Source organism: Macaca nemestrina, unplaced genomic scaffold (genome assembly GCF_043159975.1).
Source record: "Macaca nemestrina isolate mMacNem1 unplaced genomic scaffold, mMacNem.hap1 Scaffold_110, whole genome shotgun sequence".
NCBI lineage: Eukaryota > Metazoa > Chordata > Mammalia > Primates > Cercopithecidae > Macaca > Macaca nemestrina.
The window spans coordinates 136,330-160,413 of NW_027257593.1; the positions used below are offsets into that span (position 1 = coordinate 136,330).

At 44.2% G+C, this 24,084-nt stretch overlaps 1 protein-coding gene and 1 long non-coding RNA gene across 31 annotated transcripts in view; one reads left to right on the forward strand and one right to left on the reverse strand.

Moving 5' to 3' along the window:
• The window catches only part of LOC139361225 (disco-interacting protein 2 homolog C-like), a 113,565-nt gene that overhangs the window by 47,496 nt on the left and 41,985 nt on the right, over positions 1–24,084 (reverse strand). For 15 of the 30 annotated variants that reach the window (XR_011618785.1, XR_011618789.1, XR_011618788.1 and 12 more), the window contains exon 1: positions 11,816–13,978. Coding sequence is in view for 25 of the 30 variants with exons in the window: in XM_071089792.1 (XP_070945893.1) it covers positions 11,816–11,837 (22 nt within the window). In the remaining 5 variants the exon portion in view is untranslated. Of the gene's footprint in view, positions 1–11,815; positions 18,421–24,084 lie in introns of those variants that run through there. The other 15 variants (XM_071089781.1, XM_071089780.1, XM_071089778.1 and 12 more) reach the window with 11 other exon arrangements.
• Positions 9,361–12,129, forward strand: LOC139361227 (uncharacterized). The gene is made up of 2 exons (XR_011618790.1): positions 9,361–9,451; positions 11,732–12,129. It is a non-coding gene; the product is annotated as an uncharacterized lncRNA (long non-coding RNA).

Below are 24,084 nucleotides of genomic sequence, written 5' to 3' on the forward strand. Positions count from 1 at the left end.
CATCAAAAGCAGAAGACATTCAGCTGAACTTCTAACAAAAAGGTGCAAAATGTGTACAATGACAACTATAAAACATTACGGAGAGACATTAAAGATCCAAATAAATGGAAACTAAATAAATGGAGGCAGATTCATGATCGTGAATTCGAAAACGCAGCATTATCAAGACAATTCTTCCAAAACTGTTCCATTAATTCAAGGCACTGCCTAATAAAATCCCAGAAGGCTGTGTGTGAAATGGAAAGCTTATTCTCAATTTTATCTGGAAATACAAAGGACCTACAATAGCCAAAATAAATTTGAAAAAGGGAAACAATGTTGGAAGACTTCACTATCTGATTTCAAAACTTTACATAAAGTCATAGTTATTAAGGCAGTGGTATTCGCACAAAAATAGATGTATACATCAAAGGAACAGAATTAAACTCAGAAATAAAGCCTTATATTTATGATTAATTTATTTTTGACAAAGGTCTCAAGACAATTCAGTAAAAGAAAGGTAGTTTGTTTTTTCAACAAATGTTGCAGTGGCAACTGGGTACCCACACACCAAAAAGAAAAACCGTGGGGGAAAGAATCCCCCAAACCAAACGAAAACAAAAATCCGACTTAGATCTTTACTGCACACACAAAAATTAACTCCAAATGGATCACAGACCTAAATGAAAGAACAGTAAGACCATGACACTTCTAAAACTCCCAAAGACACAACCCATGAAAATTAGTGAAATGGACTTCATTAAAATAGAAAACTAGTAAGTTTTAAAAGATGATTATCTCCCTATAACTAATGTAACAAATTACCTTGATCTTAGTGGCTTACAACAAGACAAATCTATTATCCTATTGATGAAGAAGTCAGAAGTGTAAAATCTAAGTGTCAGCAGAACTACGTTCCTTCTGGAGGCTTCAAAGGAGAATCCATTTCTTTACCTTTCCCAACTTTTAGAGGCCACCTGTGTCCCTGACTCATGGCCCCTCTTCATCTTTAAAGTGCATCAATCCAGTCTCCAGTTCTTTTCTCTTTTAAGGACCTTCTTGATTACAGTGGGTCTACCTACTTAAACCAGGATAATGGTCCCATCTCAAGATCTTAAATTAATCAGCTGCAAAATGCCTTTTAACCACTTCAGACAACAGGTTCATAAGTTCTGGGGAATAGGACCTGGGTATCTTGGGGGAAAGGCTTTGTTCCGTCTGCTACATAGTAGTTTGTTCTTTCACTGAGAAACGTTACATCTGTAAAACTCTTATATTCAGATTGCATAAGGCACCTGTAACCCATAAGATGACAACCAACCCATTTACAACATGAGCAAAAAATCTGAACATTTTACCAATATATACAAATGGCTATGAATAGGAATTAGCACATTAAAAGCTAATAAGCACATTAAAAATGCTTAGCATCATTCATTGTTGCAAAGTAAATACACAATGCTATACCATTCCACATCAATTAGAATGACAAAAATAAAAATAACAGTAACTATTGGTGGTGATGATGTGGAGAAACTGGGATGAGCATATGCTGCTGGTGGAAATGTGAAATGGTGCAGTTATTTTGTAAATAATTTGGCAGTTTTTAAAAAGCTAAACCTAAACTTACAATAAGACTCAATCATGCTACTTGGCATCCACTTAAGATAAAAGAAATTATATGCATACACAAAGATATGTACATTAATGTCAATGGCAGCTGAATATGGAAACAATGAATAACCAACTGGTAAATGAATAAACAGAATGTGTCATATCTATCAAATAGAATATAAATAAATAATAAGAAATAAACTACTGGTGCATGGTACAGCAAGGACTTCAAAACAGGTAAAGGAGGCATAGAGAAGTGTGTACATTGTATGATTTTATATCATAAAATTATAAGATCATAAAAAAACCAAAAACCATAAAATCAGAGTAAAATATTCTATGATTTTATATTCTAGAAAATTTAGAGTGCACTGTTATGATTTCTAGGGTTCTTTTCCGTAGAGCTAACCTTTCATCTGATATCCTTTGCAATCAGCCAAGTACATTCTTTAGCACGTTTATAGTGTAGTTCTGCTGATAACACATTCTCTCAGCTTTCATATTTGGGAATGTGTTGTTTCACCCCTGTTTATAAAGGAGATTTTCCCTGGATATGAGTTGACAGGCCTTTCTCCTGCTTTTAGTGCTTTAAAAAAATGTCTTTCCATGGTCTTCTGGTCTCCACTGTATCTTCACAGAAGTCACGCGTTTTTGAAATGCTTCTCTGGTATGTAACGTGTCTTTTCCTTCTGAGTCCTTTCAGGATCTCCTCTTAATCTTGGGATTTCAGTACTTTGGCTATCATGAACTCGGATGTGCTTCTTGTTATACTTGTTCTGCTTGGAGTTCACTGAACTTCTCGGGGCCGGACACAGGTGTTTGACATCAATCTGAGAAAATTTTGACTCCTGTTTTCAAAGGTTCTTGCTCTTCTCTTTTCCTTCTTGTATTACAAGTATATTGACGTATCACAGGAGCTTGAGGTTCTGTTGGCTTTCCTTTCATTTTGTTTCTCTGGGCTTCACTTTGGTTAATTCCTTTTCATCTCCCTTCGAGCCCACAGACTTCATCTTCCTTCTCCAACCTGTTAAGCCCATCAGCGCCATTTCATCTCAGTGTCATATTTTCCAGCTTCATAGTGATGTCTCATGTATACCCTATATATGCACAGCGTCTCCTATCATGGACATTGCCTACCAGACTGGTACATTTGTCACAACTGATACTTCTACAGTGAAACATCATTACCACTCCAACTCCATCATTCACATCAGGGTTCATTCTTGGTGTTGTACAATATATGGCTCTGGACAAATGCATAACATGTATCCACTATTACAGTATCATACAGAGATCACATGATACTAAAAACTCTCCTGCTCTGCCTATTCATCCCTGCCTCCCCCTGGCAACAACTGATCTTCTTACAGTCTCCATAGTCTTGCCTTTTCCAGGATGTTGTAAAGCTGGAATCATACAACAACCTTTTCAGATTGCTTCTTTCACTTAGCAATATGCCCTTTAAGTTTCCTCCGTGTCTTTTTATGGATAGCTCATTTATTTTCAGCCTCAAATAATATCCCATTGTCTGGATGTACCACAGCTCACTTATACATTCACCTACTGAGGGGCATTTTGGTTGCTTCCAAGTTTTGACATCTATGAATAAGGCTGCTCTAAATATCTACTTGCAGGCTTTTGTGTGTAGACATAAGTTTTCAACTGCTTTGAGCAAATGCCAAGGAGTGTAATTGCTTTATCATATGGTAAGAGTATAGTTTTGTAAGAAACCACCAATCTGTCTTCCTAAAGGCTGTTCTATTTTTATTAAGACCCGCCATGAATGAGAGAGAATTCCCACAGCTCCACATCTTCACAGGCTTTGGTGTTGATAGTGTTCTGGATTCTGGTGTAGTGATATCTTACTGTTGCTTTCATCTGCATTTCTCTATGACACGTGATGTGAAGCATCATCTCATACGTCGATTTGCCATCTCTATATCTTCTTAGATGAGGCATCTGTTAGTCTTTGACCCATTAATGTGATGAATTACGTTAATTGGCTTTTCAATGTTAAACCGGCTTTGGATACGTGAAATTCCATGTGGTTTTAGTGCACAATTTTTGCTAGATTTGCTAATATTTTATTGAAGATTACTGCATCTATGTTCATGAGAGATGTTCTGTAGTTTTCTTGTAATATTTTGTTATTAAAATGGTATTTGATATTAAAATGATGCTGGCTCTATAGAATGAGTTAAGAAGTATTCCTCAGCTTCTATGTTCTGAAAGAGATTGTAGATAATTGGTATAATTTCTTCTTAGATATTTGGTAGAATTCACCAGTGAACCCATCTGGGCCTGGCACTTCCTGTTTTGAAAGGTTATTAACCACTGATTCAATTTAACAGATACAGGCCCATACAGATCGTTTCTTCCTGTTCAAATTTTGGCAAATTCTGTCTTTAAAGAAATTGGTTCATTTCATCCACGTTATCAAATTTGTGGCCATAGAGTTATTCATAATTTTTATTATCCTTTTAATGTCCATGGGATCTGTAGTTATGTCCCTTATTTCATTTCTGATATTGGTAATTTATCTGCTGTATTTCTTTTTCTTGTTAGAGGCTTACAGATTTTCTCTCAAAGAACCAGCTTTTGGTTTCATTGATTTTTCTCTACTGATATTCTGTTTTCAATGTATTGATTTCTGCTCTTTCATTATTTGTCTCCTGCTTAGAATTTAATTGGATGTTCTTTTTCTAGTTTTCGAAGGTGGAAGCTGATTGATTTTAGATCTTATTTTTAACGTATGCATTTAAATCTATAAATTTCCCTATAAACATTACTGTCACTGCAGCTCACAAATTTTAACAAGTTTTCATTTTCATTTACTTCAAAAATTCAAAGAAATCTTCAGGTTTCTTCCTTGAACAATGTATTATGTATAAGTGTACTGTTTAATATCCTAATATATTTTCCAGTCGTCCATTATTGATTTCTACTTTACTGTGGTTGAGAACATACTTGTTTGATTCCTATTCTTTTAAATGTGTTAAGGTGTGTTTAATGGACCACAACATGGTATGTCTTGGTGAATGTTGTGTATTCTGCTGCTGTTGGAGGAAATAGTCTATAAACTTCAGTTACATACAGTTGACTGAGGATGCCGATTTCAATTTTGTCCTTACTGCTTTTCTGGCTACTGAATTGGTCCATTTCTGATAAAGGGGTGTTAACGTCTCCAACTATAATAGTGGGTTAATTATTTCTCCTTGAAGTTTATCAGTTTTTACTTTGGAATTCTGATACTTTGTTAGCAAAAGTACATTTAAGGATTGTTACATCTTCTTGGAGTATTGACCTCTTTATTACGTAATAGTCATCTCTGGTAACTTTCCTTGATGTAAAGTCGACTCTGTCTAAAATTAATATCACCACTTCCATTTTTCAAAATGAGTGTTGGCCGGGCACGGTGGCTCATGCCTGTAATCCCAGCACTTTAGAAGGGCAAGGCAGAATGATCACCTGAGGTCAGGAGTTCAAGACCAGCCTGGCCAACACGGTGAAATCCCATCTGTACAAAAATAGAAAAAATAAATAAATTACCCAGGCATGACGACAAATGCCTGTAATCCCAGCTACTCGGGAGGCTGAGGGAGAATCACTTGAACCTGGAAGGCAGAGGTTGCAGTGAGATATCAGGCCATTGCACACCAAAAAATTAGTGTTAACATTTATATCTTTTGCCATCCCTTTACTGTTGATCTATATGTATGTCTTTATATCTAAAGTGGATTTCTTATAGATAATATATAGTTCGGTGCATTTGGACTGACATTGAAAGTAATAATATACAGTTGAATTAACATCTACCATATTTGTTACTATTTTCTATTTGTTGCCCTTGTTCTTTGTTTTTGTCTTTCACTTTTTTTTCCTTGTGGTCTTTATTGAGCATATTCTATGATTTATTTTCTTTCCTTTCTTAGCATATCAGTTACTTTTTTTTTTTTTTTTTTAAGTGGCTGCCTTGGAATTTGCAATATAAATTTACAAGTAACCCAAGTCCACTTTCAAATGACACTACACTGGTTTCTTGATAATGCAAGCACACTATAATAACAAAATAACCCTAATTCCTAATTGCTCTCTCCCATCCCTTGGGTATCACTGCTCTCATTCATTTCACTTATATTTAAGTGTGTGTATATGACATATACATAAGCATATAATACAGTATATTTACCGTCGCTATTATGAATGAACTGTTAAGTTAGATCTGTTAAGAAAAATGAAAGATTTTCTTCTACCTTCACTATTTCTTCTTTAATGCTTTTTCTTTTTCTATTTATTTTTTTAAACAGACAAGGTCTTTCTCTGTTGCCCAGGCTGGAGTGGAGCAGCATCATTATAGCTCACCGCAGCCTTGAACGGGATCCTGGGCTCAAGAAGTGACCCGTCTCAGCCTCTCAAAGTAGCTGGCACTATAGGTGTTGGCCACCACGTTTGGCTTTTTTTTTAATGAGACAGAGTCTCACAACGTTGCCCAGGCTGGTCTCAACTAAGCGGCCTCCAGCTCTACTCCCATCTTTGCCTCCCAGAGTGTTAGGATGACAGCTGTGAGCCCTGTAAACAGACTGTGCTCTTCCTTTCTTTGTGCACAGCTGAGTTACTGACCTCTACTATTTTCTCTAGAGAACTTTGAACATTTTTTGCAAGGCAGGTCTACCGGCAACAAATTTTTCAATTTTTGTCGGAGAAGGTCTTTTCTTTTTCTTCACTTTTGAAAGATAATTTCACAGAGTATAGACTTCTAGGTTAATGGAATTTTTTTCCTCTCAATAGTTTAAATACTTCACTCCACTTCTTGCTTTCATGGTTTTTGAGGGGAAGTTGAAAATAATTCTTATCTTTGATCCTCCATAGGGAAGGAGATTACTCTGGTTTCTTTGCTTTTTAATCTTTGATTCACCATAGTTTCAATATTTTATGCCCAAATAGAGTTTATTTTTGTTTTGTTTTTGTCGTCATCGTTTTTACATTTATCCTTCTTGGTGTTTCTTGAGCTTCCTGGATCTATGGTTTGGTGTCTGGCATTAATCTGAGGAAATTCAGCTATTACTGTTACAAATATTTCTTCTGTTCCTCTTTCTTCCCCCTTGTATTACCGTTATGCATATTTTATGCCTCTGTGGAAGTCCCATAGTGCTTGGATACTCCGTTCTTTTTTGCTTTTCAGCTCTGGAGGTTGGAGTTGGGTATTTCCCTTTCTCCCAGGTCAGAAGGCTCTGATAAAATCCCACCAGGTTAGTCTCCACTTAACTAGCTTCTCAGGAAGGTGGACCTAGTGAAGAGTGCACTTGCATATTGAAAAATGATTCCTATTCTCTTTCCCCTGTAGTAAGTATGAGGGGATTTTTCTCTGATGTTTACTTCGAGAACCTGATTGAGCTTCTGATGATACAACTCACAAAAGCATGAGACCCATATGCACAGGCCTCCTGGAGGTTTTAACTCTCAGACGTGGCCACACCTCACCACAGCAATTTGTCAATTCCAGTTCAGGGTTTCCAATCCCAGCGTGGGTTCCTTGGAGCATTGTGCTCCAGTGTATGGTGATTCATCTGCTTTACCTGTCCAGCCAATCTGGGGACAGTGGCTTGCCGGTGACCTCACGTCTCTTGCAGGTTTAAGAAGAGCTGCTGATTTTTCAGTTTGCTCAGCTTTTTACCTGTGAGGAGGGAGTGACAATTCTCAAGATTATCGTGTACAGAACCTGAAATTCCCCAACTGCATTATAGTGAAAAGTGTCTTCCCTTCCTCTGGCTCAAGAATTAAAATATTTTCATTCTCTGACACGTTGTACTCTGATTCCCTAAATATTTATAATTGCAGATTTAAAAACTCAGTTTTCTGCTGTATCAGACATGTAGACTGGCACTTTCCAACAGAATTATGAGAGTCCTGTTATAGAACTTGAAACCTTCCTTGTAGCCTCATATAAATATATAAACAGGTATAATTAATTTTACTGGTATATTTTTAACTCAAAATGCTCATGCTATACTTGCAATAAGAAATACAAATAGGCCGGATGCGGTGGCTCAAGTCTGTAATCCCAGCACTTTGGGAGGCCGAGGCGGGTGGATCACGAGATCGGGAGATCGAGACCATCCTGGCTAACACGGTGAAACCCCGTGCCTACTAAAAATACAAAAAATTAGCCAGGCGTGGCAGCGGGCAGCAACTTGGGAGGCTGAGGCAGGAGAATGGCATGAACCCGGGAGGCGGAGATTGCAGTGAGCCGAGATCACACCACTGCACTCTAGCCTGGGCAACAGAGCTAGACTCCGTCTCAAATTAAAAAAAAAAAACAAATACAATATTTTCTATTTTTTATATTAACTGGCATGTCTTTCACGCAGCAAATCCAGTTCAGACCAGGCACACGTCATGTGCTCAGCCGCCGCATGTGGTGAGTGACAGAGACCATCCTGCATGTGTGTGCACTTTTTACTGCCTTTTTCTTGACCACAGATTCTACCCCCCGTTTCTCTGTGTATGCGGTGATTATTTGCTGAATATTACACATTGTGGGTAACTTGTTGAGCACACTCAGGATCCCTAACCTCCCTCTGAAGCTTTCCAGCTCTTGTTTTAGCAGTTAGCACAGGCACGGCTGGGTCATCGTGACATGGGCAGGCTTGGTTGGATTCGCTGTTGGTGTGAATCTGTGGAGAGCTCCCATCCTGCACCCACTTGGGTCTCCCCCTCCTGGACGTGGTAAGATGGCCATGCTCCGCCCACACCTGAGCTCTCTCTGATCTCCCCCTCCCGGACATGGTAGGACGGCCATGCTCCGCCACACCTGAGCTCTCTCTGATCTCCCCCTCCCGGACATGGTAGGATGGCCATGCTCCGCCACACCTGAGCTCTCTCTGATCTCCCCCCCTCCTGGACGTGGTAGGGTGGCCATGCTCCGCCACACCTGAGCTCTCTCCGAGCTCCGCCTTCTGGATGTGGTAGGATGGCCATACTCCGCCCACACCTGAACTCTCGGCACCACGGTCTGCAGGTGTTCTCCAGAGGGCAAGTGTACTGTGGGTGCATCTCATTCATTCTCCTGCCCTCGCCCTCAGGTTCTGGCTGGTACAGCTGTGGTCACAGACTAAAAACAGCCACCTCATTCGTTTTGTGCAGTTTTACAGTTGTTTAGGGCAGATGGGTGATTTGGGTCCCTGTTCTCTCATCATGGCTAGAAGTAGTTTTGGCAAATTATTCTTTTATCTTTACATTCGGAAACTAAAGGAAAGTTTCACCCATAGAATACTAGCGTTGCGACAATCCTAATGAGAGTTTCTCCAGAAACTAGGATCCAGGTCAGCAGCCAGTCATTTCATAGAAGATAAACTTCAAGAACATTCTCTGAAGGGCAATGAAACTGAGTAAGATCTAACCACTGTTACCAACAACCAAGAAAAATAGGTAAGAAAATGCAGCTAAGATTTGGATCAAGTAAGTACGGTAATAAACATGCAAACTATCGCTAAGCACAAATAGGCTGGGAGTAAAAAATTTTTATGACATTGACATTTACGATTTTACAAAACTGCCCCATATGATATATCAAGAGGACTCCTGATGAAAATTTACAAAGGATGCTTTATGGCTTATATAAAACTGTTGGTCAAATCCAAATATTTCACAAAAATAACATTTCAAATAATATTCTTTTATATTTTGCAGACATCTGTACAAGGAGGTTATTCATCACACATGACCCAGTAACATTTGTCAGCGGTTGGATTCAATACGAGAAATAAGCAAATAACCGTAACCGCACTGTTTCTTCCATTTCAAAGTCTTTTCTCTTATACAAAGTGGTCAAGAAAAATGCCCGTTGCCTTACATACTGGTTAGTGCCAAAAATTTGGTTTAAAATATTTCAACCCTTGAAATGTTTTACGTCCATGTTGTTAGTTACACAAAGAACACATACAAATACAATTATTTTGCCATAAGTTTTGGCAAATTATAACCATTAACTAAACAAACAGGAGTAAGCATGTTATTTTTGAGATAGGGTCTTGCTCTGTTGCCCAGGCTGGAGTGCAGTGGCACGATCATGGCTCACTGCACCCTGATCCTCCCACTCCAGCCTCCCGAGCAGCTGGGACCACAGGCACACACCACCATTCCTGGCTGATTTCTGTATGTTTTGCAGGGATGGGCTTTGGAATGTTGCCCAGGCTAGTCTCAAATGCTGGGAACTCAAGCAATCTGCCTGCCTTGGCTTCCCAAACTGCTGAGGTTAGAGGCATGAGCCACCATGCCTGGCCTAATCATTTTTAAAGAGTCTGCATTTATTATCGTTATTTTTTTCTAATTGAGATGGGGGTCTTGCTCTGTTGCCCCGGCTGGAGTGCAGTGGTGCCATCTCAGCTGACAGCAACCTCTGCCTCCCGGGCTCAAGTGATTCTCCCACCTCAGCCTCCCAAGTAGCTGGGACTACAGGTGCACACCACCAGGCTCAGCTAATTTTTTGTACTTTTGGTGAAGACAAGATGTACAAAAGGCATTTCTGTACATTTTGCCATGTTGTCCAGGCTGACCTTGAACCCTTGGGCTCAAGCCATACACCTGCCCTGGGTTCCCAAATTACTGCAGTTATAGGCATGAGCTATCGTGCCCAGTCCTTCATTATGTGCTGTGGCTTAATATTAAAATAAGGAAAGGGAGGAGCCCAAAGGAGCACGTTGGCAGAAAGGGCTCCCTTGTCAACAACTTGCTAGCATGGCATTCACTCCCTTGCCTGGCTGGCACTGCGTTCTTTCGATGAAGAACACGTTATGTGTCAATGAGAAACAGAAACGACATAGGAACACCCTGTCTCTACAAACACTTAAAAATTAGCTGGGTGTGGTGGCGAGCACCTGTGGTCCCAGCTGCTTGAGGTTGAAGTGGGAGGACCGCGTGAGCCCAGGTGGTCACAGCTGCAGTGAGCCAAGAGCTGCCATCATGATGCTGAATTCCAACCTTGGTGACAGAGCAAGACCTTGTCTCAAAACAAAAAGCAACGAAAACCCAAAATGATGCACTCTAAGTTCTGTCCTTTAAATTCCAGTACCTTCATTTGTAAAGGTATGTAAAGGTGAAACTCAGGAGCTGCCTGTAGTAATGTGGACGTACGCTTGACCTCAGCTCTGATCTGAAGCACGTCCTTCTGTCTCACTGCTTGCCAAGACTAAGCTAAATTTCAGAAGTAAAAATACTCCCGAAAATGTTGTACATTTTCAACTATTCGTATTGTACCTTAAGTTTCTTTGGTATTGGAGCAAAAATACTGGGTCATTTAAAGTGATATGTAGCTTCAACGTGGGATGTAAGGTGATTCAGGTCCTTTGAGAAGACAAGCTTGCAACAACGGCATGAATAATGTTGGAATCAAAATCACAGAAACTAAACACCAAATAGCATAGGTTCAATCCGTGTCTCTAACAAGTATCTGGATAACTAAACTTTCTGCTTTACTTGGGTGTGAAGATCATGAAATGTAGTTTATAATTATTTGGGCAGAGAAAAGAGAGAATTGGGGTAGTTATGTAAAATTCAAGATTAAAGAAAAGCAGTATTATATAGCAGAAATATAAATTGGCTATTACCTTCAGTAATTTAGATCAGGGGTTGGCAGGTCCCTGCACCAAATCTGGTCCGTTGTTCTTGTAAATAAAGTTTTATTGGTAGACAGTCATACGCACTTGCTGTCACCCATGGCTGAGGGCAGAGTTGAGTGGTTGTGAGAGACCTTATGGCCTGCAGGAACTAAAATACTAGCTGGCACCTTGCAGGCAAAGTTTATGACCTGATTCGGGTAGCTGCCTAAACTGTCCAATTCGCTTGTTCTAAAACAATCCAATAATGTAGCACACTTATCTGAAGATTTGAGAATATGCATGCAACAGCCTAATCAGAAGAAAAGTCCAATTCCACCCATAGGGTTACAAACTCTTCCCTTTTCCCTACAAGGAATTAAATGAATAAAACTGTGTGAGATTTTACTGGTATGTATCATATGTATCAATCTTGATGAAAAGTTAAAAATGTGTATTTATACAGATACATAGTGTTACTTTTCATGCACTGTTTTCGGACTTCTGGTTCACAAAATCTGCATTTCTGCACCATGATTTTGAAGGCAAAAACCCAACTTCTGGGCTAGCGGTCAATTCTGAGGCGCCCAGCATGTTCAGGAGGCAGCGTCGGGGAGCGTGTCCCTTACCTGGAGGGGTGTAGGCGTCCATGGAGGTCTACACGACCAGGGACCTGCGTTTGGAAGGCATAGGCACCGCCATCTTCTGCTCTTTGTGTCTGGCCAGAGCCGCCTGGACAGCTTCCGTGTGGACGTCTGAAATGGAGAGAGCTCAGTCACTCAGTTCTCAGCTTAGGTCCCAGAGGCCAAGCTGCACCCTCCTCTCTGTCCCCGCAGCACGGTTCATCCACCTTCTGAAACTCACCAACAGATGGGTGGGTGAGGAAAGAAAATCAGTGTTTACAGTTCCATAAAGACATTAAAATTTATTCACAGACTTTTAATTATTCATTTTATTACTGTAGAATCCATATCCGCAAGCAAACACTGGGTGTAAACTGCACTGAGATTTTTCTTTTTAGGGTGAATGCACCTTGATCTTTGGAGATTCTTTGTAGGTCACACGTTTGAGCCTCCAAATCCTTTCACTGTACCGTTGAGAGGCGTGTGCACGCCTCGCACCCCAACTCACACAGCCACGGTCGCAGCTCAGCTCAACACCGGCCATGGGCCAGGACTGTGTTGGCTATGGTTATGGTTTGGCTGTGTCCCCACCCAAATCTCAACTTGAATTCTACATCCCAGAATCCCCATGTGTCGTGGGAGGGACTTAGGGAGAGGTAACTGAATCACTGGGTCCCGTCTTTCCTGTGCTATTCTCGTGATAGTGAATAAGTCTCATGAGATCTGATGGCTTATCGGGGTTTCCGCTTTTGCTTCTACCTCGTTTTCTCTTGCTGCTGACATGTAAGAAGTGCCTTTCGCCTCCCACCATGATTCTGAGGCCTCCCCAGCCATGCGGAACCGCAACGCCAACTAAATCTTTTTCTTCCCAGTTTCGGGTATGTCTTTATCAGCAGCATGGAAATGGACTAAAACAACCATTAAGACATTTTGTGGCTATTAACCCATTACATTAATTCCACACATTCACTGAATGCCTTCTCTGTAAGTCCTTACGGGTTGGGGTCGCAGTGGTGATAAGGCAGACAGTCTCATGGCATCTCACGCAGGCCACTTCTTAAGGGATGAGACAAGTGATAGATGGGCTAGAGAATTAAAGCAGAGACAGATGCAGCAGCAACTCCAAACTGTGAAGCCAGGGAAGAACCCTCTTAACACAGAATCGGAACAACAGGAATGAAACATACCGGCTGTCAAGACGAGAATCTTCGAGACACAGGCAAAAATCCGCTCAAAGGCCCTAAACTGTCAGTGAGAACGGTGTTAGCAGAATAAAACCACCACCACCAAAAATGGCCAGCGTGAGTGAAGACGAGTTGGGGCAGTTTTCTCTGAAGCTGCGAGAATGATCCCACTGAAAGAGAATCAGACGTGGCTTTCTGGCTTAAAACCCCCAAGCTGCCACCTGAGACAGGACCCAGACCCTCAGCATCACGCCCACAAGCAGCTCATCGCACTGCTTGGTCTTGTCAGCCTTTGTGCACACTTCTCTCCCTAACTAGATAAAGAGCCTGGTCATCTGGCCACTATTTCTAATTCCCAGGTCAAAAACCATTATGTGACTGACTTGGCTCATGGCCGAAAACTGAAGGGATCAATGAGGTGACAGTCCACTCACTTCCACAAATCGCTTTTTGTTTTGCATATTCTCCGTTTTAAACTTTTTGGATGTAATTTCAAAGACACAGAAAATCTGCAAGACCAGCGTAGTGAATTTCCACATAACTTACCAGGCTCAACTTAGGCCCAACTGCTCCTATCTTACATCACTGCTTTCCCCCCTCCCCCATGAATTTTCTAAGTCAAATGAAAATAAATATCAGATACTATATCCTTCCATACCTAAATGTTTCAATGTATTTCCTAAACACAAGGATATGCTCTCACATTCACTTTCCTCAAGATCCGGAAATTTAACTGTCATATACAAAGTTCACTTTCAAATGCTGTCAACTGTCTCCATAATTTTCTTACTTTGTCTTCTTCTACGATCCAATCCAGGATGATGAATTGATTTGTCATGTGATTTTTACCCGTCCAGCATCCAAGTTTCTCAGGTTTTGTGTTTCCTGAAATTGGAAATGTTAAAGAATACAGGTCAGTTATTTCACAGCTTGTCCTTTATTTTGGTATCTTCCGGACTAGACTCAGGAGTATACATTTTAGCAGGGACACCGCAGAAGTCTGTCTTACGTGACAATGTTAACATCGGCAACTCAGTGAAGGTGGTGCTTAAGTGCCTCCAAAGCAAAGATGCTACTTCTCGCGTTGAAATTAAGATTTGGGAGGAGACACCCTGACACTATGTGCATATTCTGTTTTCCATGAATTCTCCACTACTAGTTTTAGCATCCACTGATTTCCTGTCATTCCTTCTAAATCATTAGATCTTCCATATTCACTGAAAAATAATTTTATCTTTCAGCATTCATTTACATATGTCCATATATACTCACGGAGTCTGGCTTCGTGGGTTATGATTCATAGTTACAATGGTTTGTTCTGTTGCTCAACTGGTCCCAGATTTGACACCGGATTCCCCAGCCCTTAGACCAGGGCTCCTTCTAGTGAAGAACGGAGTTTGGAAGCTAAGAGTGGGCACCGGGTGCTGCTGGGCATTGCCGGCAAGTAGAACACACACACGCATGTACACGCATGTGCACCCACACCCATCCACAGGCACTTCTATCCCTGTCTACATCTGTCGGGAGCCACCAGCTGATACTTGTACCTCCTGCTGCAACCTAATCCCACGTGATCCATTCCAGGCTTTGGCCTTTTCTTATTTCTACCTCTTACCAAGAAAGAAACCTGGCACCTGCAGCACTCAATATATTCACTGATTTATTAAGCTTATTTGCTTAAGTCTGGAGATACAGAAATGCTTTCAGAATTGCTATCTAATACCACGGTGAAAAATCTATCGAGTTCAGTGCTCATTTGTAATTATTTTTTCATTGTTTTTTTGGAAGGTAGGGAGTACAAAGTATACACAGTGAAATGTTCAGATCTTGAGTACACTTGGCGCATTTCGATAAATGGAAATCTATTACCCTAATCAAATCTTTTGCATCAAAGTTCCCACAAGTCCCCTCCCAGTCAATCCCAGCCCTCAAGAGACAGCCACTGTTCATTCTCGAGGAGTGTTCTTGGCGCTCTTCCGTCACCCGAGACTCGCATAGATTCTCCGTTGTCACATGGACTCCACGGCGTGGTGTTCACTCTCTGCTCAGTTCAAGGCTCCTGGAACTCATCCCCGTTGTCTGTTTTGGTTTCAGCATTTTGTACGTTTTTCCTGCTGGGAACTAGGACAATGTATGAATATATCAGAATTTGCTCATGTTTCTCCAGATGAGAGAGATTTATGTTGTTTCCAGTTCTTGGCTATGACAATTTACTCTGGAGATAATGTGCATTCTTTTACAAGGACACACATTTTCTGCTCTCCTTGGTGAACGTCTACAGCATACCTGCTGAGCCATATGGTAAGTGTACACATTTTAAAGAAACTGCCACATTTGCTGAAGTGGCTGTGCCATTTTAAGTCTCCATCAGTCTGAGATCCAGTCTGTCATATCTTCACCAGCACCTGCTACTGTCCTCCCTTCTCCACTCTTGTGAAGGGGAACCTCGCGGGTTTAAGTTGTACTTACCCAATGACTCCCTGGTGAGCACCTCTCATGGGCCACTGGGCATCTGTATACATCTGTTGCGAAGAGTCCATCTTGCATGCTTGCAAAATTCACACCATTTCTGGTTGTTTGTACATTTCCTAAAATGTTCTAAATAAGGCCCTGTGTCTTCTGTACATCAAGCATCTCCCCCTGCTTCCAAGTCTTTATGCCTTTTAGTTCTCCTAACTAACTTCACGGACGAGGGCCCCAGTGTGCACCATGCGAACCTGAAGCACGGAGAATGGCCATGCTCCCGACACCCCTGACTGTGGGCAGAGCTCCCCGGCTGCCACCACCGAGGAGGGGGGTCAGCTCTTGTTTTTCAGGAGTGGCCTTTATCAAACGGAGAAAGTTCCCTTCTGTTCCTGATGTGATAGGAAATTCGTATAAGGACTATTAAATTTCAACAGATGTTTTCCAGTGTCTACCGGGAGGATAAAATGGGTTTTCTGCTTTATTTTTTGTTAATATGGTGAATTACATTGATTTTTGAATGATGAGCCAAATGTGCAATGCAAAACTACAGATCATGAGAACAAACTCTAAGTGTTCATGGTATTCTTATCCCTTTTACATATTTCTGGGTTTGATTTAGTAAGAATTTGTTCAAAGCTTTGGCATCTGTATGTCAACAAGAGTGAAAGGCGTGAGATTTTGCCTCACATGCAAACTAACAAAGGGGGCCAGCACCACCCCAATGCACTGAAAGAGCCAGGACATTTCCAGGCCAGAAACAAAGGGCTTGTCACACACAGTGGGGCAGCAGGACCCACTCACCCCTGTCGATATTCAGGATCACACAGTGGGGCAGCAGGACCCACTCGCCCCGGTCAATACTCAGCAACGTCCTGTATCCCTGTACAACGACAAGATGTTATTTAGGCAAAACAAAATTAACGATCATGTCAAGAACTGCTTACATTTTTCTCTTCTGAGAAAATTTGTTTTTAGCAACCATGGCTCTCAAGGCACTCACTTGCACATTATACATAATACTGCTTGTGGCCAAAGTCATGGTACCTTCCTATTCTTATTTACCAAGAGTTCTGAAAGGTGAGTATTTTAAAGAGAAAAGAGGTATGTGGCTTACCCCAGGCTAAGGAGTGAGTTAGCTGGACAATTCTTGTGAAATATGTGCTTTTTCTAATTAGAAAATCTGAGAACAAGGTATCAGTGTGAGTCTGTTATCTCCATGAAGGAGTGAAATGGATGCTGGGAAATTGAAGGAGCTTCAGAACGGGAATCTCACAACCTCAAATGGGGAGACCAGCAATTGGGAAAGCAGTCACTCTGATTCATGGAGTTTTCGGAGATTCACGTCCACTCCGTCCTGCATTTGAGCGACTTTTCTTCTTGTGATGTGGACCCGATAGAAGAGAGGTCCCACGTAGACATTCGGCATTTGTGAGGGTCTGGCACCGTGACTCACTTCTACAGATTTAACATGTTTGTGTATAAATTACAATGGCTCAACTCTATAAAAACTGATAGCAGTTATGGATCAATTCCCTCATTTCTCACTTGGGCCACACTTCCTGTTTCTGCAAGAACATATCGCTTGGCTAGAAGGCACGATGTTGACATTGAAAGGAAAAAGGACCTTGTATAAAAATGATGTAGAGAATTCTTCTCAAAGGCCACTGGGACACACACTGTGTTGGTGACCAGCTGTCTACCGGCGCGGCAGCGAGAGAGACAGAGCTGCACGCGTGAGCAGTCACAGCTCCCGTGACCCACACCAAGACCCCCAGGGTGATGAAAGGCCAACCAGCAGCCTTGGAACGTACACTTCCTTCCCAAAATAGCTTCCCGAGAAACAACAAACAGTGATAATTGCAGGCATTTCTATGACTGGGAAGCAAGAAACCCTCCCAGTCCTGTTCCTTCTACACCACATCCAGAACAGGCGTACACCCGGTGTAGAAAGCTCCCAAGGCCTGAACAGATCATTCGATTCTAATTCAGACTGACCTAATCTCTGCAGTGCAGTCCTACAAACAGACTTTCCAAAAGTTACCAAACCACTACCTCAAACCTCATGCTTTCTCTGCTTCGAAAGAGGACATGCGGCTCGGTTTATACAGCCACCAGCACACACACAGGGTATTATCTTATTGCCCTTCAGTGCCAAGAAGAATCCTGTGGTCTCTCACAGTAAAAACAAAACCACAGCCACCACAACCCAGCTTTTCAAGTTGCAGGGAGTTTTACAGCCTCTTTCTATGTCGTCTTCCTTTTTGCCCCAAACTGGATATTCTTTTTACTTTCTCCTTATTTCCTGAATATAATTTGATCAATATAATCAAAGTGCTTGTGTTAGAAGCAACTTTACTTAAAAAGAATTCAAAGAACTACATCAAAATATTAAGAGTAGCCATTTCAGGGTGACAAGAGAACAATATATTGTTTTTGTTCATTATTTCCAACATTTGCGAAGTTTTTTGCCTTGAGTGTAGTCACTTTTGCAATCAGAGGTTACAGTGCTTGATGGAATGAGGCCATGAAGCGCACACACCACCGAGTTTCTAACACAGAGCAATCTGTGAGGAAGGATGGAGACACAGGAAAGGTTCATTTTAAAGCAATGCAAGTGTTTTTTTCATAAAGGCAAAAGACGTTTTTTAAAGTGTTTGTATCATACACAAGTCTGCTAAATTTGGTCAAAAAACAGAGAAAACAGTAACAGAAGAACACTTTAGCCCACAAGGAGACCAGCACACCCAGCTCGAGACCACTCCAGATGAGGCGTGGAGAGTGGTTTCCTCACAGCTGACCCACAGGATCGGGTAACACAAGCAGAAGGGAAACATGGGGACCACAGAGACATCAGACTGTGGACTTCATAGCAAGAGACAGCAACACAAACTAGCGGAGTAATTAAAAACTATGGTAAAAAGAGGTCCACATTCTATTTTAACCTGAAATCAGTGGCACGGGGACCACCACACCACCCTGCAGTTGCCTCCTCCCTCCCCCACACACAGCAGCCTCCTGGGACAACATCCTACTTCCAACTTGCAGTTGCCTCCCGTCCCACCCCCCCACAGTGGCCCCCTACGACAACATCGTACTTCCACCCTGCAGCTGCCTCCCATCCCCAACACACAGCAGCCTCCTGGGACAACCTCCTACTTGCCGGCCACAGCCTGGAGCCCCCAAAGCATGGAGGGGCTTAGCGAGCCACACAACATTCCCCCTTCACACCTGGGAAGTCAGCCCCTCACTGAAGTGGGTCCTGCGCCCACCAGCTGTGCACGATCAGAGGTGTGAGGTTATGGACCTGGTCACCAACTGTGCAGAGAGGCGTGAGGTCATGGACCTAGTCGCCCGTTGTGCACGATCAGAGGTGTGCAAGGTTCCAGACCTGGTCACCTGCTATGCACAATCAGAGGTGTGAGGTGATGGACCCGGTCACCCGCTGGGTATGAATAGAGGTGTGGGTGGTTAGTGACCTGGTCACCAGCTCTGCACAATCAGAGCCATGTGAAGTTACAGACCTGGTCACCAGCTGCACCCAATCAGAAGCTTTTGAGGTTAGGGACCTGGTCACCTGCTGTGCACAGAAGTGTGAGGTTATGGACCTCGTCACCCGCTGTGCATGATCAGAGGTGGGCCAGGTTAGGGACCATGTGCGTGGTGATGGACCTGATCAGCAGCCAAGACACCTGACGTTTCCAGTGTCATCCCGGCTTCTTTCAAAACTGGAAAAGTCTTCAGATATTTCCCAAAAGCTTGTCCATCTTTGAAAACGATATGCGTGTGCACAGGTGATACCGATGACTGAAGATTGAAGTTTAGAGCATTCCAGCCCCATGCCCATGTCCCATCCCATCTGCGAAAACTTGAGCACAAACATCTCCCTCTCTGAAGCTCCCTGAACCCTGTGGCAGGCCTGAGACTCAGGTCCAGTGTCCTGTCAGTTACACTGAACAAAATGTAATTCAACACTGGCCATGGGCCCTGTGCTTTAAAAACCACATATAAATCTCCCAAAGAACTACAATCTATGAAAGCTTTCATGGCTAGTATTTTAGGAAGACTGATCAGTCTTGACCTAAATCAAAGCCGACACTGCCCAAATTCACTCTAACCCCAGCTTCGTGCACAGGCAGCCATCGCCTGGCCGTCAGGGTGACCAGCAGCCTGGGCACAGACAGGACCAGCGCCGGTCCCTCCCTGCACCTTAAGGGGGCTTCTGAGCTGCTGTCCATGATCAGTGATGGTGACGCCCAGAGCAGCTTTCCGGGAAAGCAGTAAACCTTTCAGGTCCTCACCTCACGAGGATGGCCATGTATAAATCAACCGCCTTTGTTACTGCCCTGCCATTCTCAAAGAGGGGATGGGTTAAACTTCTTTATCCACATGCCCAACACAAGGCACACCTGCTCCAGCACGAGGCTCATCTACTTAATCCCGGGAAACTCACACAACCCACAATCAGAGGCCGCACACAATCAGAGGCCGCGCACAATCCGAGACTGAGCACAATCAGAGACCACACACAATCAGAGACCACACACAGAGACCCACACAATCAGAGGCCACAAAGAGGCCAGAGGCCACAATCAGAGACTATACACAATCACAGGATGTGCACAATCAGAGGCCATGCACAGTCTCTGCAACCTCATCAGAAACTGTTTCTGACCATTCACCTGAGGCCACCAAGTTTAAATGAGAGGCCCAGGTTTTAAAAGACAGCAGGAGTTCTCTGAAGGCAAACTCCGTGCATTCCACCATCAGCACCATTTGTGCCTGTCACGGTCAGGAAGAACCACAACCACGTCTCGGTGCCCTTGCAGTGCAGGGCGCTGCGTTTCTCCCCCTTTCCAAACCCGCGGCGGCTCCTGGCGACCCAGCGCCTCTGCTCAGCCACACGCCCCCAAGGCCTTCCTCCCTCACCCCACAGGGGAGCTCCCGCAGCCGGGCTATCTGGCTCATCACTCCGATTCAGTCACTTACACCCTCATTCCAGGCTGAAAATCTCTTCTGAAAATATCCAAATCTTACCCACGTCAGGCTCCATCTTTTCCCCAGAGCTCCTCATCCCCTCCAGAGCAGCAGCCCTGGTGCCCGTGCAGCCGGGGCCTGTGGGCAGATCCGTGGGCTCAGAATGCCCAGCCCCTCAGCCCCTCTGTGTGTCCCCTTACTCCCTGCTCCCTGGCGTTAATGCCCTCCGTCTTCGATTTCCTGATAGGCAAAAGGGGGTTAATTCTAAGAGTGCTAACCGAACTGGATCACTTAACACCATGTCGGGCCCAGAATACCCCTTGATCAATGACAGGTATTGCTGCGCTGTTACCATTGCGCTGGGTCCAGGTTTCCTGTGAGCCCTTTAGGCTCTTTGCCGTAAAGGCCACTCAATGGTCCTGTCCAAGCCTGTCTGTGGCAGATGGACAGGTGAGTGGCCGATGCACACGTGTGATGCTGAATGGGATCGTGCAAAGCTGGCCCCGCGTATTGTGGTCAACGTAAGAAAAAAGTCGCCCATGCTTGCTTGCTGCTGCCCTGCGGTGTCCAGAAGGAGCCGCTTAAAGGCAACTGCGCCGCACCTACCTTCTTGGAAGGAGACGGCAAGACCAGATTGGCTGGAGCTGGGAAGTTGTGCCCTACAGATCAGGGCTGCGTAACCCAGGGAAGGCATCACTCGAAACACGTGCTGGAGGGCAGCCAATCCGACCCGACCGTCCACCTCCAGGGTCAGCCATGGGGCTCCACTTGATGTGTCATCCTGATCACCCCTCACAGAGCAAATGAGCCTTTGACTTCAGCCTGTCCTAGGTACAACACCGACTCCCACCTCCCACGTCCTGAACCAGCCTGTTCCGGGGATTGCTGTGGAGGTAGAGGAGCAGGCCCAAGACATCTAGTGGCATTTCCTGGCAAGGACACTCACCATGCTCGACCATAAAACTCGGGTCAACTGGTTTTCGGAGGGACTGTAATTTACTTGTGGCACGCATGGATACTGATTGACCCAGGGAGGGGCACGGAGGAGGCTGAAGGAAAACCCATGGTGACTGCGCCAGGCATTCCCGCACACACCGACATCTTCAGACTAGGGCGGCGTCCTAGTCTTACAATCAAACCGAAAGCCCAGAGAAACTAGGGACCTTGTCCAAGACCAGCAACAGGTATGTGGGCAGCTGGGATTCAACTAAGTCCTTTCCTGGATCCATCCACGCTGCTCCCTGCCCCCACTCCCACCACCCCGCCATGGCCCCCGATAGACACAGCAGGTCTGAACATCAGGCACCCCGCACGCAGAGTACGGAGCAGAGCCGGCTTCCGCAGTGGGATCTCACACACATCCCACTCCCCTTCTTGCCGAATGCCTCGGGACTCTGTGCGGTCAAGTCTGCAGATGTGGCCTCACTCTGCGCTAGGAGATCTGGGTGGCCGGCAGCGTTTTGCAGAGTGCTCCTCCAGACGGGGCTCGTCGGCTGATCCATGAGACACAGGACACCTGAGAGAAGGGCCGACAAACCCCACAAAGTCGCTCCCAACATGGAGAGGAGAGGACCACAGCGGGGCTCTCGCAGTCCACGCTTTGGACAGGTCTTGCTGCAAACTGTGGTGCTCGTCAGGCGCGAGGAAGTTTCCCAGGGCAGGAGCTCTAAGTGACACAGCAAAAGCGACACAGGCGATGCAGCAGGATGTACTTCAGCTCAGGGCTCAGGAACCACGGGGTGCAGCGTGGCCTACAGCAAACCAGACACATCAGAAGCCAATGTCCCACCTTTTACATTCAGTGACATTGAACGGAGGGAGTTATCTGTAGCAATCATCTTCCTGGGGGACCCGTACAGCACGCATGACCACCGACACTGACCACGAGTCCTTCCTAGGTCCTGGGGGCTACCCCACTTTACACGCACGGTTCCATGCACAAATCTACGCGTGGCAGTTGTTAGCCCCAGCTTAGAGATGAGGAAAACGCTGCTGGAAAAGCTAAGTGAGAAAATCAGACTTCAGCACACCTGCCATCTCCAAGACCACTACTGCTCTATGTGCTAGGGTCTCAAGGGTTGGGTGTGTGGCATTTTAAGTGACTAATTGTAGGTGATTTTCTTCTCTCCTACACCTGTTTAGCCTGAACGTGCACGTACATGCTCTGCTGCAGGTGCACTGCCCTATGTAGACCAGCAATGCTCTTTCCTGCCTCGGGTTCTCGTTACTGCCTTCCGGAAAATCTCACCTGCTTTACAGCCAAGCCAGGTAGGCCTGGTCAGCCGCACAGTGAAACTCCTGCAGTGTCAGAGCTAAGTGCTGGCTGAGACTTTAACAGCGAAGACAGTGGAGTAATGGGGATAAACTGAGCAAAACTGTATTGTAACGCAGATGAACGTCTAGAAGCAAAAGAAACTGACACCCCTGAGAGCAGGCGACTCTCTTACTATGATGTTAATAGCAGCTTGCTGTTTCCAGTGTCTCCGTGTGCCAGGGTTTCCAGTCAGCGTTTGTGTTTATCTGCTCTTGGGCTACCTGATCAAACCTCTGCAGAGATCAAGGGTATCTAAATTGACCCAGTATCCGCAGGCTGGCTGCTCAGAGGCCGTGGTGTGGAACGGCCAGGACATCGCTTAGTCATACGGGGCACAAGCACGTCCCTTGCCACTCCTGTCTTTCTGTTTCATCAAACCCTCTTTTCTCCTGAATATTGACCATAGCAAAGTCATTAGCCTTCGAGATGCATTTGAAACATCAACTTGCTTTGTTCAAGAGGTTTAAGACACACGTAAGTCTTTCTTGCCATGCTCAACACACACAGCCGGCCATTTCTGAAGTCAGTGTTTCTGGAACAAAAGCCTTGGCCTGCCCCAGTGAACATTCACACTGAGCACACTGTCGCAAGGCTGCTTGGCCAACCAGCAGGGGGCAGGAGAGAGCTGCAGGGGCCACGTGGGGTCTCTGCAAACCAGCCTCACTCCCTCAGTCAAGCGCGGTGCCTCCTGCCAATCCAGCGGCTTCCTCCAAGGGGAAGAGGCCTCTTCAGCTGCTACTGCACTGATTTCAGACGGCTCAGCCAATGGGGCAACAGATTCAACAGAGTTCTATGTTGTTTAAGGAAAACTTCTGTTACCAGGCAACCTTAGTACCATATTCAACGTAAAATAACCAACAACATTGTTTTCAAAACAACATGCTACTAGTGCCTTATCCTTCAATGCTGCTTAAACACGGAAAAGTATGAGGAAAAAAGAGCATGGCACTTACTTCTTAAAAAATAACACCTCTTCCAGGTTATTTTTACCCCTATCATAAAGACTTAGAACTATGGATTCCCTACAGGAATGTGGAGTGGGGTTGGATCCCCACACTGACCCAGACTCACCCCAGGTCAGTCATCCCCCCACCACGGGGTTCACACCTCTCCAGGCCCTGTCACCTCATCAAGGAAAGGTGGCGTCTCTGAGCTCTCTTCGCAGGAAGCACCCGAACGGGAGCTAGAGACACAGACACACCCACAACTACTTTGAAATCCTAAACATATTTAAGGACTTCATTATTAGCTTTTTAAAACTGTAAGAACAAAGTGACCCTGGTTTTAACCTCTCTGCCACAATAACACCGTGTACATCTGTCTTTTGCTATTTGTTC